Source organism: Oncorhynchus mykiss, chromosome 12 (genome assembly GCF_013265735.2).
Source record: "Oncorhynchus mykiss isolate Arlee chromosome 12, USDA_OmykA_1.1, whole genome shotgun sequence".
NCBI lineage: Eukaryota > Metazoa > Chordata > Actinopteri > Salmoniformes > Salmonidae > Oncorhynchus > Oncorhynchus mykiss.
In genome coordinates, this window is record NC_048576.1 from 65,569,174 (window position 1) to 65,585,482 (window position 16,309).

Sequence of the window (16,309 nt, forward strand, 5' to 3'; positions counted from 1 at the left end):
TGGAACCATAGAATTAGGATTTCGAATCATTTAATAGGATCTCTAGAGTAGGAACTGAATTCGTATAGGAACTCTAAGTACAACGTTCAAAACAGGTCCGCCATGTCCAGTGCTAAAACACACTTAACTGAAAAAAGGATTTTCAATAAAACCACATTTTGAGAAGATACATTTGACTTGATTTTAGGGCTTTCCATGATGGATTCGTAGGCTAAAGCACTAAATGTACTGCAATCCATATGTTCTGAGCATGTTTAATACAAATATGAATGTTAACACATCGACTGACTTGGCTACAGAATGAGAACTCCGATTAACAATATTTAAAAGTATAGAAGTGTTTATTAACTTAACATTTGATGAAGAGCAACATATTTTCAAATAGATAAATCAATAAATTCATGAATAGGCATGCATAAAAACATAACCTTGTTAAATAAATAAATAAATACATGAATAATATTGCTGTTTGACGTTGCACACTACATGATTGTAGAATAGTAAGCTTTTAAAATCAAACACAACTGTAAAAAAAGATCTGCAAGTTCAAATTCATGTTCTGTTGGCCCACAGAAGGCTATCAGAGTTGTGTTCCAGAATGAACTGTAGGCTGTACAGGAGCTCTTTTCGAACCACTTCCCAGGCGCAGTAACTAAAATTCTGTGAAAATACAAATAAACTGTTAGCGCAATGTAGGGTAATATTGTCCAATGTAGAGATATTATCAAAAAAATGGTCTATTTGTGTTAAACCTATAGTCTACCTTTTCGTTTAGGACTGCTGCAATGTTCCCAAAGTACGTATTCAGTCCTTCTGTCCTGATGAGATAATCACTTGTATCCACACTGCCCATCATCTGCCAGAAAGAAAAAGGCAGGCGATGAATAATAATAAAAATGCCACAATACCACAATTAAACAGTTAACCTATGTTGGCATAGTAACTCACACATTTGCTCTCTTCAATCTGGCGGTATACAATATTCTGAAAATTCTCTAACTTCCGTTGGTCCCACTTAGTAGGCAGGTCGTCAGCTCCAAACAATGTGTCGATGTTCTTCAATGTCTCATAAATAGCCATAGCACCACTGCTGCTCAACTGAAACGGACAACAACAATAATTTCAAATAACATAAATGGCAGTTTAAAGTTTTCTACTTTCTTATCCTAACGGCTGCAAATACTCTTTCATGCTGTAAAGAACACTCGGATGTACTCGCTTGCCCTTACCTGTGGCGCACCGGAGGTTGCAAATGCGGTGGCTGGGAATGCCACGAAGACATTCTCCTGCAGGCACTCCAGAGGAAAATTACCCCCCTGAAAGTTAGAGAAAACACAGCATTCACGTTGAGCTATTCAGTTAAACATAGTTGGATAATACTTCTCAAGACAAAAGTAATTTAATAAATGTACCATGTCTCTCAGTAGGTTGTGGGTTATTCGCACCAGCTGTCCTTGTAGCTGGCAAGGCATGGGCATTGAGCAAACTTGCGCGAGGCAGAGGAAGGCGCTCATCCAAGTGACAGTCTGAAGTGTCATTCTTATTGTAGTTAGATGATCTGTAGCAGATGATCATTGTTAGTAGAATATAATCCTGAAAATAATTCATTATTTGTATCCTGAAGCAATTATCAAATGATAGCATATTGCTGACTCACCTGTTGCCAGTAAATTGAAAATGTCCTCCAGTGAGAATGTGGTTTGTGTTCTGATCCCATATCTGTGGATGAATTTAAATAGTGAGGATTGAAAGGATGTACAAAAAGTGAAAGGGTGTCTCGCTAAATTAAGTGTTAAAATGAATGAATTTGGGAAAGTTTTGCCTAGTGAACCGTAAGACCAGATTTCTCTTTCCTTGTGCTTCACTACCCTCTCATCGTGTTTCGAGTGTTCCTTCATGGGAGGCACGTTGTCCTAAGTAGTTTTAAAAAATGTAACTCACAGCTGGCCTTGTGAAAGCTCAAACGTTTCTAAGAAAGACAGGGCGAAGGAGAGAGAGGGAGAGAGAGAGAGAGAGAGAGAGAGAGAGAGAGAGAGAGAGAGAGAGAGAGAGAGAGAAATGCGACCCCTTAACTTTACAATGAATGCAGTAGACCTCTTTAAGTCTTTATTAACACCAACATTAAACTATTGGCACTTTTATGGACTAAGGGTAGGCCTACTACAATGTTTGTTTTTCAATCACAAAACTGCTATTTGCTTATTTGTTTGTTTCTCTCTCTCTGTGGGTGTGTGTGTGTGTCTGTGAGAGGGAGGGAGGGAGGGAGGGAGAGAGAGAGAGAGAGAGAGAGAGAGAGAGGGAGATGATGATGATTTAATATGATCTCGTTCTGTTTGGATCTTCTGTCTTTAATCCCATTCATGTCTATACATTTGAATTAAACTTTTGGTAACAACTGATGATTCAATAACTGATGAATAATCAGGCTAACATTAACATTTGACTATTTATTCCTTACGAGAGACTAGCAAGAATATTCCTATAAATAAACCAATGTGCCAATGTGTTGTGATGACGTTATCGTAGGTTTATTAGAAAAATAGCTAAATCCTAATAATACTACTTTTCATCGTCTGGGATATGCTTAGCAAAAGGGGACATTTCTGCGATTGCTACATCCCATATAGACTTTTAAATTAATGATACACAGGCTTATTGACTCTTGAAGAATATATACCTTTTAAATGCCTCATGAGCTTCGTTCACCTGTCTTACCTCAACAGAACCCAAAATACTTTTTTATGACATTGTTTGAAACAACGTACATCTAAACAAACATGGTATAGCTTCAAAATGTAGTTAAAATTAAATGTTGAACTCTTGGATGGTCATTACTTGAATCAATATCTCTGACAGTGGTTACTTTTATTGAAACCTATCACTCAGCTATTTACCAAAATAGGGGTTGAGTGACCACTATGCTGTTGTTTTGAACTGCATATTGCCTGTAAACAAATTAATGCATGAAAGTCTGAATGGATGAATGCATGGATGGCTGAATATGTAAATTAACACAAACAATATGATAATAGATGTATGTTTTTTTCTTTTAATTTTAGTATAAAATGGTAAAGGAATAAATAAATACATAGCCTTCACATATAAATAAATCAGTCAGTCAGTAAATATATCATTCAGCAATCTATTAGCCAGCCTCAGGTACATGTCACACGTCTCTGATGATGATGTGGTTTGTCCAACAGACCGCTTCTTCCTCACTGCTTGACTCTGCAGTCGATTCGTCACCGCTTGACTCTGCAGTCGAGGAATTTTTGAAGCGAACCTCAACCCCACGATCTCACATGCGCATGCGCTGTGTTGCTGGTATGCAAACAAGACATGCATTTTTTAAGTTAACTCAACCACAGCAGGTGCTGCGCCAACGCATCCGACGGCAAAAACGGCATTTGGAAGTTCCATGTTTCACATGTGAGTTGTGGCAGCAAAATTCATCCGGTTTGCGGTTATGTAGAACTTGCATATGATTAATTTAGCCTCTTTTCGATGACATTTGATATTGGACCCACCTTTTGTTTCAAGACGGTGCTCAGCTTGTCGAAATATGTTTTCATGACGCGTTGCCTGAAGTAACCGAGCCTCCATCTCCAGAGGATGCCCCAACAACACACCCGACCTGGAGACAATATTAAATGGTGGTCAGTGAATTAGTTCTGTCTTAAGATATGTTCTGAAAATATTATGAAAAAATGATTTAGATTAAATCACAATTTAAAGACCCGTGCCAATTATTATCTGCCCCCCAAATATAGCTAAGTTTACACCATGAGGGATCATACTTACGCATCCCTCTAATTTCTATTTAACTAGGTAATCTGTTAATGAACAGGTTCAGCGTTACCTTGTTCCACGCGATAGGACTACGGTCATTATTTAATTGGACAATGTATCCCGAAGCCTCTAATGCAACCACAGAGAGGTCCTCGCCCTGCATGATAGAAAACAGGGTTTTAGGCATTAGGGTGTCTCATAAATTCCATGGTTAAACTTCCAATTTATCATTTTGAAATGGTAAAAATCATATACTATAGTTTAGGCTATCAAAATCTTGCTATATGATACTGAAGTGTATCCTGCCTGTGTGTTCTTGTAAACATGCGGTGGAAACATGCGCTCGACTTTTCCTTTAGACACAGAGCTGGAACGTGTCCACTCTGAAATAAAGTCATATCTATGTCAAAAAATGAACTGTATTGGAATAGTAACCTTACATTAAACGTTGTGGTACAGATAGTGAACGCATTGGTTAAATAAAATGTGTTATAATGAAATAAAATAAATGTAGGCCTAAAATTGAGATGTAAATTGTGTTCCCCAAAGAGCGGACTGGTGCAAAATTTAGCGGGTTGGTGCGTGAACTGCGTCCACCTGCACCAATCGGAGCCTGCTGTGCCTCGGCCGAACAGAGTCAGGCAGATACTCAATAGAACCATGTTTCTTTTTATATCATTTAAGTGTAGCAGACTTTCGAAATGATTAACAACCAATTATTTTAATCTTGATTCGATATGATACCTACATTGCTAAAGTTGTCCATCTTCTATAATAATGATGAAGTAGCTTTGTGGTGAAGCAGGCTGCATGGTTCAGGCTTTCGCTTCTCTTTATAAATCCAACTTTTCAGTGGTTGATTCTTAATTATGCTATTGTAAAATTAATAAGAATGTTTTTTGCCCAGCAAGATAACAGTTTTCATACATGTATTTGCAGAGAATTGCATTGGAGCAATGCATTTCATGAGGTCAGACAGCAGTTATTCAGCAAGCAATATTGAATATGAAACACACAACAAAAAAAACAGTAGCCTATTTATACAATGGTGCAGGGCTTCATCTTAGTAAATGAGGGCCATGGTCAATATTGTGGACATTGCTCACCACATCTTTTAGATTCTGTGTAGGGTTAACCAGAAACTTGTTTCAATAGGCGAGGAACAGCGATCATATTTTGCTCACACGTTAAGTCTGTGGTGACTTTCTTTTAATCGGGTAGATCAATCTGAAGCATGACTGTTCAGTGTTAATATGGCACATTTTTTATAATTAAACACATTCCATTGACAGAGTGACTGGTAGTTAACTGGTAGTGTTGAATGAAGGCTGAAGCCGACCCGCCTCTAAAATCGAGAGTAGAGGGCGGTGGTATTGTCTTCACTTTTCCTTTTCTCTCATGCGGTTCATTCTTATTACATTGATTCGGTAAATTCAAACTTTTTACAATTTGGTCATTTCTAGTTGATAAAAGGGTATGTGCCCTAGATTAACCTTTATTGGGCGCTTACCAAGACGACGAAAATGATGACGATGATGTGTGAGTTTGGCCTAATGTGAATGAGTAAGAAAGTCTGATATATAGACTCATATAATGATGCTGTTGCTGATGGTGATGTGATGATGACGAAGACGTTAATTGGAGATGTAGGCTTCTGATTATGCAGCTTTTATATTAATATTAAGTATTTATCTTATGAAACTTTGCAACAACGAACTGATCATGGCATTGATAGAACAACATTGTATGCCTATCAACAAATTAACTATAGAAATGTTTATTAATTTAACAATTGAAAAAGAGCAACATATTTTCAAATAGATTAATCAATAAATGAATAATAGGCATACATAAATAAATAACCTTGTTAAATAAATAAATACAGATTTAATATAGCTATTTGACGTTCCACATTAGATGATTGTAGAAGAGTAGGCTTTTAAAATCAAGCACAATCGTAAAACACAATTGTAAAAAAGTTCTGCAAGTTCAAATTCATGTTCTGTTGGCCCACAGAAGGCTATCAGAGTTGTGTTCCAGAATGAACTGTAGGCTGTACAGGAGCTCTTTTCGAACCACTTCCCAGGCGCAGTAACTGAAATTCTGTGAAAATACAAATAAACTGTTAGGGCAATGTAGGGTAATATTGTCCAATGTAGAGATATGATCAAAACATGGTATATTTGTGTTTAACCTATAGTCTACCTTTTCTTTTAGGACTGCTGCAATGTTCCCAAAGTACGTCTTCAGTCCTTCTGTCCTGATGAGATAATCACTTGTATCCACACTGCCCATCATCTGCCAGAAAGAAAAAGGCAGGCGATGAATAATAATAAAAATGCCACAATACCACAATTAAACAGTTAACCTATGTTGGCATAGTAACTCACACATTTGCTCTCTTCAATCTGGCGGTATACAATATTCTGAAAATTCTCCAACTTCTGTTGGTCCCACTTAGTAGGCAGGTCGTCAGCTCCAAACAATGTGTCGATGTTCTTCAATGTCTCATAAATAGCCATAGCACCACTGCTGCTCAACTGAAACGGACAACAACAATAATTTCAAATAACATATATGGCAGTTTAAAGTTTTCTACTTTCTTATCCTAACGGCTGCAAATACTCTTTCATGCTGTAAAGAACACTCGGATGTACTCGCTTGCCCTTACCTGTGGCGCACCGGAGGTTGCAAATGCGGTGGCTGGGAATGCCACGAAGACTTTCTCCTGCAGGCACTCCAGAGGAAAATTACCCCCCTGAAAGTTAGAGAAAACACCGCAATCACGTTGAGCTATTCAGTTAAACATAGTTGGATAATACTTCTCAAGACAAAAGTAATTTAATAAATGTACCATGTCTCTCAGTAGGTTGTGGGTTATTCGCACCAGCTGTCCTTGTAGCTGGCAAGGCATGGGCATTGAGCAAACTTGCGCGAGGCAGAGGAAGGCGCTCATCCAAGTGACAGTCTGAAGTGTCATTCTTATTGTAGTTAGATGATCTGTAGCAGATGATCATTGTTAGTCGAATATAATCCTGAAAATAATTAATTATTTGTATCCTGAATCAATTATCAAATGATAGCATATTGTTGACTCACCTGTTGCCAGTAAATTTCAATTTTCCTCCAGTGAGAATGTGGTTTGTGTTCTGATCCCATATCTGCGGGTGAATTTAAATAGTGAGGCTTGAAAGGATGTACAAAAAGTGAAAGGGTGTTTCGCTAAATTAGGAGTTAAAATGAATGAATTTGGGAAAGTTTTGCCTAGTGAACCGCAAGACCGGATTTCTCTTTTCGTGTGCTCCACTTCTCTCTCAGCATGTTTCGAGTGTTCCTTCATGGGAGGCAGGTTGAAAGAAAGTAACTCATAGCTGGTCTTGTGAGAGCTCAAACGTTTCTAAGACAGGTAGAACAACGACCCCTTAACTTCACAATGAATGCAATAGTCCTCTTCATGTCTTCATTTTACTAGGAAAGTCAGTTAAGAACATATTGAACAAATAAACTAATGTAAAAGATTATAAAAAGTAACACAATAAAATAACGATGGTGTAGACAGGGGGTACCAAGTCAATGTCTGGGGGTAATTTGTTCATGTAGGTAGGGGTAAAGTTACTATGCACAGATAATAAAGAGCGAGTGACAGCAGTGTAAAAACAAATGGGGGGGTTGTCACCACGCGGCCATTTTATTAATTGTTCAGCAGTCTTATGGCTTGGGGGTAGAAGCTGTTAATGAGCCTTTTGGTCCTAGACTAGGAGCTCAAGTACAGTACCGCGTTCAGTGCAGTAGCAGAGATCACAGTCTATGACTTGGGTGTCTGAAGTCTTTGACCATTTTTTGGGCTTTCCTCTGACACCGCCTAGTACATAGGTCCTGGATGGCAGGAAGCTTGGCTCCGGCGATGTACTGGACCGTGCGTACTACCCTTACGGCCAGATGCAGAGCAGTTGCCATACCAGGAAGTGATGCAAGCGGTCAGGATGATCTCTGCTGTATAACTTTTTGAGGATCTGGGGACCCATGCCAAATATTTTCATTCTCCCGATGGGGATATTGGCCACTCTATGGAAAGGAGAGACTTACACGATATGATAATGCTCTTCCTTTTGCTCTACGACCCCCACAAGTGTCAAAGGACTTGTCTGATGTCGGTACCATCAATGTGCCAACTTCTGTTCGTAGGTCAAAACCGTTTGGACTACAAATTAATGTGAACCCACTGTGGAACGTGGAGATTCTCGTTTTGCTCTAAACTCCCCATTAATGTCACAGAACTCATCTGAAGGTAACCAGTGCTGGTAAAAAAAATGGAAGTATGGAGGGAGTTTTGTGCCTACCCCAAAAATATATTTCCTGAGCGTTGTTTTTTTTAACAAGAAAGCTAAAACTGGTTTTGAGAAATGTTTGAAAATGAATTACAAATTTAAAACTGAAATAACACATTTACATAAGTATTATGACCCTTTACTCAGTACGTTGTTGAAGCACCTTTGGCACCGAGTACAGCCTAGTGTCTTCATGGGTATGACGCTACAGGCTTGGCACACCTGTATTTGGGGAGTTTCTCCCATTTTTCTCTGTAGTACCTCTCAAGATCTGTCAAGTTGGATGGGGAGCGTCGCTGCACAGCTATTTTCAGGTCTCTCCAGAGATGTTCAATATGTTCAAGTCCAGGCTCTGGCTGGGCAATTCAAGGACATTCAGAGACTTGTCCTGAAGCCACTCCTGCGTTGTCTTGGCTGTGTGGTTAGGGTCATTGTCCTGCTGGAATGTGAACCTTCGCCCCAGTCCGAGGTCCTGAGCTCTCTGGAGCAGGTTTTCATAAAGGATCTCTATGTACTTTGCTCTGTTCATCATTCCCTCGATCCTGACTAGTCTCCTAGTCCCTGCTGCTGAAAAACAACCCCACCATGTGATGCTGCCACCACCATGCTTCACCGTAGGGATGGTGTCAGGTTTCCTCCAGAAGTGATGCTTGGCATTCAGGCCAAGAGTTCAAACTTGGTTTCATCAGATCAGATCATCTTGTTTCTCATGTTCTTACTCCAATAGGTGCCTCTTGGCGAACTCCAAGCGGATTGTCATGTGCCTTTTACTGGGGAGTGGCTTCTGTCTGGCCACTCTACCATAAAGGCCTGATTGGTGGGGTGCTGCAGAGATGGTTGTCCTTCTGGAAGGTTCTTCCATCTCCAAAGAGGAACTCTGGAGGTCTGTCAGAGTGTCATGGTGACATTTAAGTTCTTGGTCACCTTCATAACCAAGGGCTTTCTCTCCCGATTGCTCAGTTTGGCCGGGCGGCCAGCTCTAGGAAATGTCTTGGTATTTCTGTTTTTATTTTTAATACATTTGCAAAAATGTCTAAAAACTTGTTTTCACTTTGTCATTGTGTGGTGTTATTTGTAGATCAATGATTATTGATTTTTAGAATAAGGTGTAATGTAACAAAGGTGTAATGTAACAATATATGGAAAAAGTCAAGGGGTCTGAATACTTTCCGAATTCACTGTATCAAACAACCTGACAATGATCCACATCATATGGGTAGAATCGAGGCCTTTCCCTGTCATGAAATACAGAGCAGTGTCCCTCTTGGTTCTCATTGGCGAAGACTGAACTCAAGTTAGGGGTCATGTCAGACTCTCCTATACCACTTTGCCCAACATGTTATACCCCAGAGGTTGTAAATACACCCTTTTTAAGTTGATATAACTTGCATTATTACTATAGGGCTGTGAAAACCATAGACTAAAGGCGTCAGACTGAGCATTTGTCACTGGAAATTGCTGATGACATTGAACATAGTTTGGGATTAGGGTATTTCATTCATTTCAGTCTCTCTATTCTGCCCTGGAATTGCATTCCTATGCAAAACTAGACAGATAGCTAACAACTAAATCTTCAATAAAACTCCCAAGGCGTGACTTTTCTGGATTTAATATGTTGAAAACGTTTAAATACAACGCACATGCCAAGGTACCATATGTCTGGCATGATGCCAAACCAGACGACAATTACCATATGAGTTGCAACTAGCCAACTCGTTCACTACTCTAATAATGTGCAAACACCTCTGTACAATAACAAAGCATATTACACTAGAAACAGTAAGAAAACTACAGTATTGTATTTTTACAATTCGTTTAATGAAGCACGAGAGCAAACTAATACAGCTGACGGCATACATGAAAGGCAAGGCAATTTGTGTGAGTAAATGCAACCAACTAACATTGCAAGCAATTCTATCAATAATAATATTATCATCACTAGCAATATGCTTGAATCTAATTTACAAATAAATATTTTCTGGTGCTGAAGCGTAACAAGAAATAACTGCACAGAAAGAACAGCACCGTAGCGTTGCTTTTAGCTGCATCTCTCTGCGTGCAGAAAGACGACTCTATTCTACTTTCTGTTTCCGTACAGTCTAAGTACCAGAAAGCTCCAATAGGAGGCGACAAACACCATGGGACACAATGAAAATCAGTTTTAACCACCGTAATAAAATAATATGTTACCTTCTAACAGGATGGCAGCACTGTTATAAAGAAATTGTGCCGTTATGAAATAAAACATGTATCAAGAAACAAATAATGTCCTTTTATAAAAATTTATATTTTGTCTCTAGGATGCTTCAAAAAGAAGAACAACAATCTCTGAGATTGGTCTCAGAAACACGTTAGCAGCCTCTTGCTTGACAATTTTTTGTTCTACTTTCCTAACCTTTTTGTCAGTCATTTCTGTGCACCTGACTGTCTTTCAATAAGACAACATCTCCCACTTTTACATTTGTCTTTTCTGCGTCTCTGCAGCGTTGTCAGGTACTCCTGTCTCCATCTTTTCCAAAAGGTGTCAGCGATACACTGGACTTGTTCCACTGTTTTCCATTAAGGTTGTTCATGCTGAAGTATCCAGAAGGGGCTCAGGAAGTGCTGGCCTCTTGTGTCAGTTACATTGAGGGTGTGAAAATGGCAGGCATGTCAGGGTCGGTTAACATTGACGTGAGGGTTCTCGCATTGATTATTTCCATAAGAGTGCTCAAGACCTCATGTGTGAGATGAGTGGAGCACGTCTGAAACAGCATAGCATTTGGCAACCCCAATGAGTCTCTCCCAAGAACAACCCATTTGAGACGAGTGTGGGGGATTAAATATTTAAGTACATCCCTTGTCTGAGAGGTATTTAGTCAGTTCTGAGTCATTTGTTTCTATTCCGAGTTCCTTGCAGGCACCTATGAAGTTTGAACCTCAATCAGAGCATAGCACTTTTGCTGGACCACGGGATAGACAAAAAACGCCTCAGTGCACTGATGAATCTGGATGTGGACATGGATTCGATGAGGTCAATATGGACAGCTCTAGTAGACATACATGGAAAGAGCACCACCCAGCGCTTGGAGTCTGCACTACCACCTCTTTTATTTTTTTAATTTCACCTTTATTTAACCAGGTAGGCCAGTTGAGAACAAGTTCTCCTTTCCAAATGCGATCTGGCCTGACCTCTAGTGCTACGAGTTATGACATTCCATGGTCCAAACACATCAACTCCAGCGCTGGTGAATGGTGGTTCAGATGTGAGTCTGTCTGTAAGTCAGCCTTGTTTTGGTCAAGTATCCTCCCTCTAACTTTACAGCAGGTGACACACTTGTGAATGATACCAGAGACCAGACGTTTGCTCCCAATAATCCAGAAGCCTGCTGCTCGAATAGCTCTGAAAGATTAGTGGAATCTGTGTGAGTAGCTGGACAGGTAGGATGACTGACAGTGAAGGTGAACAGGTGGTCACGTGTCAGGTGACAGAGGAATGGATGAGACTGAGGCAGGAATTCCTTTAACCATAAAGTGGTATATTTACTGAGTAGTCTGTGCTGCATCACAAAGGAAACAAATAACATGTATCCAATCAGATTCATAATCAAAGATCAAATCATATCATTCATTATTAACACAAGTTAGGGAGGTCAACAGTTCAGTTCATTAAGTCAATAGTAATCATCCGCGAGACATTTAGGCTCGTAACTATTTATCATAAATCATGAAAGAATACAAACAGGGAATTGTTATACAATCTATAATCCCCATGATCAAAGTCTATCAGTTAGCAAACAATGACGTTTCTCATTTCACTCTTTCAATTATCTTCATGTGTACATATAATCAATTTCAATACATATGAACCATATCGGTTGCATAATTGGCCTATGAGGATCCGTAGGGCCGTGATCATTGACAATTCACATTACACAATATGTTTGAAGCGTGCGCTCCAAGCCGCGCTCCGCGGTAAAACCTATAAACAATAACTGAATGGCCCACTCTCCCGATCGCCACAGATAATTCAGATGAAAGGTAACATAGTCGGTGGACTTACGTGGATTCATGGACGCACAGAACTTCTGGATCAGATGGAGTTAAGGAAGAGAAAGCAGCGAGATCAGGCGATGGCAATTTCCTCCTTTTATGGAGTTGAGATCTGTCGGACATTTCCACCTGACCTAATTAGAGCGCCCTGGTCCAGCTGAGTAAATGGCAATGAATTAAAGGAGTATTCCACCAACTCCATGGGCCTTTTCTACAGCCACCCCGGAAATTTGTTAAATTCCACACTCCTCAAAAAAGGCTCATTGCTACCCGTCCTCTGTCATCTCAGGGAGAGGAATTAGTCGGGCAACTGGCCGGATATATGTCCGGTTCTTCACTGATCTAACACGACCATCGGTCCCAGGCATAGTCTTAGTTATACGGCCCACCGGCCAGGAGGCTCGAGGCAGCTGAGGGTCCACCATCATTACTACTTGGCCAGTTTCCAGGCTGGCCATTTCTCTCCGCCATTTCCCTCTGTGCTGTAGACTTGGTAGGTAATCCCGAATGAATCGGGCCCAAAAATGGTCAGCTAAGATTTGGCTGTGTCGCCACCGGCGTCTGCCTACGAGGTTGGTATCAGCATACATGGCTTGAGGAAGTGACGCATCTCGGCGTCCCATCAAGAGCATATTCGGTGTAACCGGATCGGGGTCAGCGATGTCTGCAGAGAGATATCCCAAGGGTTTGGAGTCAATGATAATTGGGTGGATAGCATCTGGGTCCAAAACCTCTGCTTGGCGCAGCCTCCCTCCGACTCTGATCACTCCAAGGATTGGATCATATTCTGGGGCAAGAGAGAGAAGATGGCTGTCCTTAGCCACTTCCCTACCGGCTTTCAGAGCTTTTAACTCCTCAGGGAAGCTAACTGCTTGTGCTTGCTGGAGTAGTGTCTCTGCCGCGAGGGAGGTAGGTATAGAAGCCACCCCATCTGAGGTCTGGTTTGTGGCAGTGATCAGATCCGGCAGTGTTTGGGATTGTGTTAGGTCAGGGAGAGCCGTTGTTGGTTCCGTAGAAATGCTGTAGCATTGGGCGGACCTCCTTAACTCATAAGCTTCAGTTGGTTGCGGAGGGGCCGTACGCCTGGGGGCTGTCGGCCACTCGTTCTCTGGTTGGGACAAGCCTGCCTTCACAAGGTTATGAATCTCTCGGTTATGAACTTCTGCAAGCTCAGGATTCTTCACCAGGCGTCGCTCCGTTCCACGCAGTAGTGGGAGTACAGCCCGTGTCGTGGTTGCCAGAGGAGGATGGTTGGGCACCCGTAGCAGTGGGGTTGCATACCTGCAAACGCCATCCATTTCAGTGGTGGTGGTGCTCTTCTCCAGGAGGTCTAATGCATAGGAGTCATGTTTCGAGCGAGTGACCTCCTGTAGCTTCCGGTTGGAGAATGTGTCCATCTTCCAGAGCATCTCAACATTCCGCAGGAGGTTAGTGGCTGCATCTGGATTGCTTCTGGTGAAGAGGACTTGCTGTGACTGTACAGCTTGGGTGGAGAGAAGTAGATGGGATGGACCTTGCACAGCCCAACCCAAGGATGTATGGACAGCAATGGGCCCTCCTTCTGGTCCAGCTCGTATAGGCTCAGTCGGGGTAACGAGATGTGGGTGGTCTGACCCAATCAGGATAAGTGGCGCTACTCTGGCCAGGTTAGGAAGAGGCAATCCTCGTAGATGAGGATATTGTTTCTGTAGAAGACTTACCAGGCAGGAGTGCTCTGCGAGATTCAAGCCATCTGCCGTGAAGGCATTGGTGATGTTATAGGCCACGTCCCTGTTTCCTGAAGGTGAAATGCTAAATGTTACAGCAGAGCCTTTCATTTGGATAACATCATGTCGCAACGTTCTGAGATTAAGGGTCTCGGGGGTCCCCTCCAGGTTAAGCTGACGGGTGGCCGCCGTGAGAATGATTGTTCTTTCTGACCCATCATCTAGAACAGCGAATGTATCAATGCTTCTCCCTTCACTTTTCAGAGTGACCTTGACCACCTTCAACATGACCCTTGGAGACCGGTTCTGCTGGTCGAGGTACAGCTCCTTTGCAGCTCCTACCATGAGCATATTCTGCTCCTTCTGTGCTTGCGGAATTAGATCATGCAACACGGTGAGATGGATTCCTTTACAGTGGTTGCAGGGTTTCCTCAATGTGCAGGTCTCCGCCTTATGGCTACGGGCACACTTGTAGCATCGCTCGCCTGAAGTGATCCAGGCCTTCAATTGAGTTTGAGTGAGCTTTTTTACCCTGGGGCATGAGCCAAGGAAGTGCCCCTTACTATTGCAATATGGGCAGTAAGGCTGGAATTTGATGTTCTTGCTCTTGAGAGGGGTCTTCTTCCCGGGTTCCTCCCGGGCCTCACTATTTAAGTACATGGTAGTGGGATTTGGCCTTTTCTGTCCCTCCTGGTGTTCAAATTCCTTCCTTCCCCCGGTGGCTATGGCTGAGATTGTGGCCTGGTGAGCGATGCTCTTCGCCTTCACCTCCAACCATGCGGCCAGGTCTCTAAGAGCATAGGTGCTTCTCGAGCCCTCTTTCAGGATGCCCTTATTCAAACAATGTTCAATGAAACTGTCTCTGAGGTACACTGGAAGTTTGCTAAGAAGCCTGTCCACGTGGGAGCCACATTTCAGCTCGTTCCCGTCTTCTCCTTCAACGGATTGGAGCATCGAGGTCAGGGATTGGACAGCCAGGGAGAATTCTTGGAAGGCAGCATGGTCTCCCATTTTAATTGGAGATGTGTTCAGGATGTTGTTTAGTTCATTCTGGACTAGCTGACGTGGCTCACCATATCTCACCTTCAGGGCCTGGAGAGCAGCAGTGTATGGTGTTGCGGAGTGCATAAAGGATTGGGCCAGCCTGTATGCACTGGGAAACCGCAAATGATCCAGTAGTACTTGGTATTTGTAGCGTTCTGACAGATGACTGTGAATACCCAGTAGGCTCTCCAATGCCATTTCCAAAAGGACAAATTCACTCTCCTTTCCGTTTTCAAAGTATGGCAGTTTGGGTCTGGGAATTCCATAGGCTGAGGCTACTAGAAGTTTCATAATGTTGGCTCCCTCTTCTGGTTGCGTGAAGGATAAACCCGGGACTTCTGATGATCCCACTGTGGCCTCATTGGGCCGGTCCCCTACTTTCCCAGACCCACCATTTGTGGCAGCCGGAATTGGGCGAGAGCCCTCCGACCTGTTGTTTGAGGACTGGTCTGGCCCAGGACGAAAGGAACGATTTGCCTTGGTTGGTAATTGGTGGAAAGGCGAAGGAGTGATGCTTTGTCCAGATGGAGGAATGCTAACTTGTGTCACTGGCATAGAGGGCGTTGGCGGAGCGGCCTGTCTCCCGTGCTCCGTGTTGGCTGTTGACCGCGGAGCCTCCGGGGACTGTGTGCCATGCTGTACCAGAGGGGCAGATTGGGAAAGAAAGGCAGACAGTTCAGGTCCATGTGGAGGGGTGGTCAGGTCAACTCCCTGTTCGTTCCTCTCCAGGAAGGATGATACCATCCGTGCCTCCTCCAATTCCCTTCTGGCTTGACGGTGCCTTCGCTGCTGTGCCAGGTCCTTGGCAATGAATTCCCGTTCCTGTAGAGCTCTACGGGCCTGCACATCCAATTGGTGACATCGTTCATCAGCCTGTCGTTCCTCCTCAATCTGACGCTCAATTTCTTCCAAAGCTAATAGTTTCATCCTCTCTTGTAGGACAGCGGTCTGTGAATCGCTGAGGGCTAGTGAATGGCGGCTGCCATGGCCACTCCCAAAGGGGTATCCACTGGTCGAACTCCCACTCCGTCTAGAGTGCTTCGATGATTTCCCATAAGTTAAGGAGTGAGTGTATTTATGCTGCAGTAGTTTATGTGTCGGGGGGCTAGGGTTAGTTTGTTATATCTGGAGTACTTCTCCTGTCCTATTCGGTGTCCTGTGTGAATCTAAGTGTGCGTTCTCTAATTCTCTCCTTCTCTCTTTCTCTCTCTCGGAGGACCTGAGCCCTAGGACCATGCCCCAGGACTACCTGACATGATGACTCCTTGCTGTCCCCAGTCCACCTGGCTGTGCTGCTGCTCCAGTTTCAACTGTTCTGCCTTATTATTATTCAACCATGCTGATCATTTATGAACATTTGAACATCTTGGCCATGTTCTGTTATAATCTCCACCCGGCACAGCCAGAAGA

General features: G+C 42.6%; 2 protein-coding genes across 2 annotated transcripts; both read right to left on the bottom strand.

Moving 5' to 3' along the window:
• Positions 1–549: 549 nt before the first annotated feature.
• LOC110538047 (interferon beta-like) lies at positions 550–1,556 on the bottom strand. Its single transcript, XM_021624609.2, has 5 exons — positions 1,413–1,556; positions 1,230–1,316; positions 949–1,098; positions 764–856; positions 550–660 (listed from the first exon to the last, which is right to left on the bottom strand). The coding sequence occupies exons 1-5, from the start codon at positions 1,536–1,538 to the stop codon at positions 553–555; spliced, it is 564 nt and encodes a 187-aa protein (XP_021480284.2). The 5' UTR covers positions 1,539–1,556; the 3' UTR covers positions 550–552.
• Positions 1,557–5,595: 4,039 nt separating this feature from the next.
• On the bottom strand, positions 5,596–12,208 carry LOC110538045 (interferon beta). The gene is made up of 7 exons (XM_021624607.2): positions 12,160–12,208; positions 6,889–6,950; positions 6,644–6,789; positions 6,461–6,547; positions 6,180–6,329; positions 5,995–6,087; positions 5,596–5,892 (listed from the first exon to the last, which is right to left on the bottom strand). Exons 3-7 carry the CDS (start codon positions 6,767–6,769, stop codon positions 5,785–5,787), a joined length of 564 nt encoding a protein of 187 aa, XP_021480282.1. The 5' UTR covers positions 6,770–6,789; positions 6,889–6,950; positions 12,160–12,208; the 3' UTR covers positions 5,596–5,784.
• Between the last annotated feature and the right edge of the window lie 4,101 nt (positions 12,209–16,309).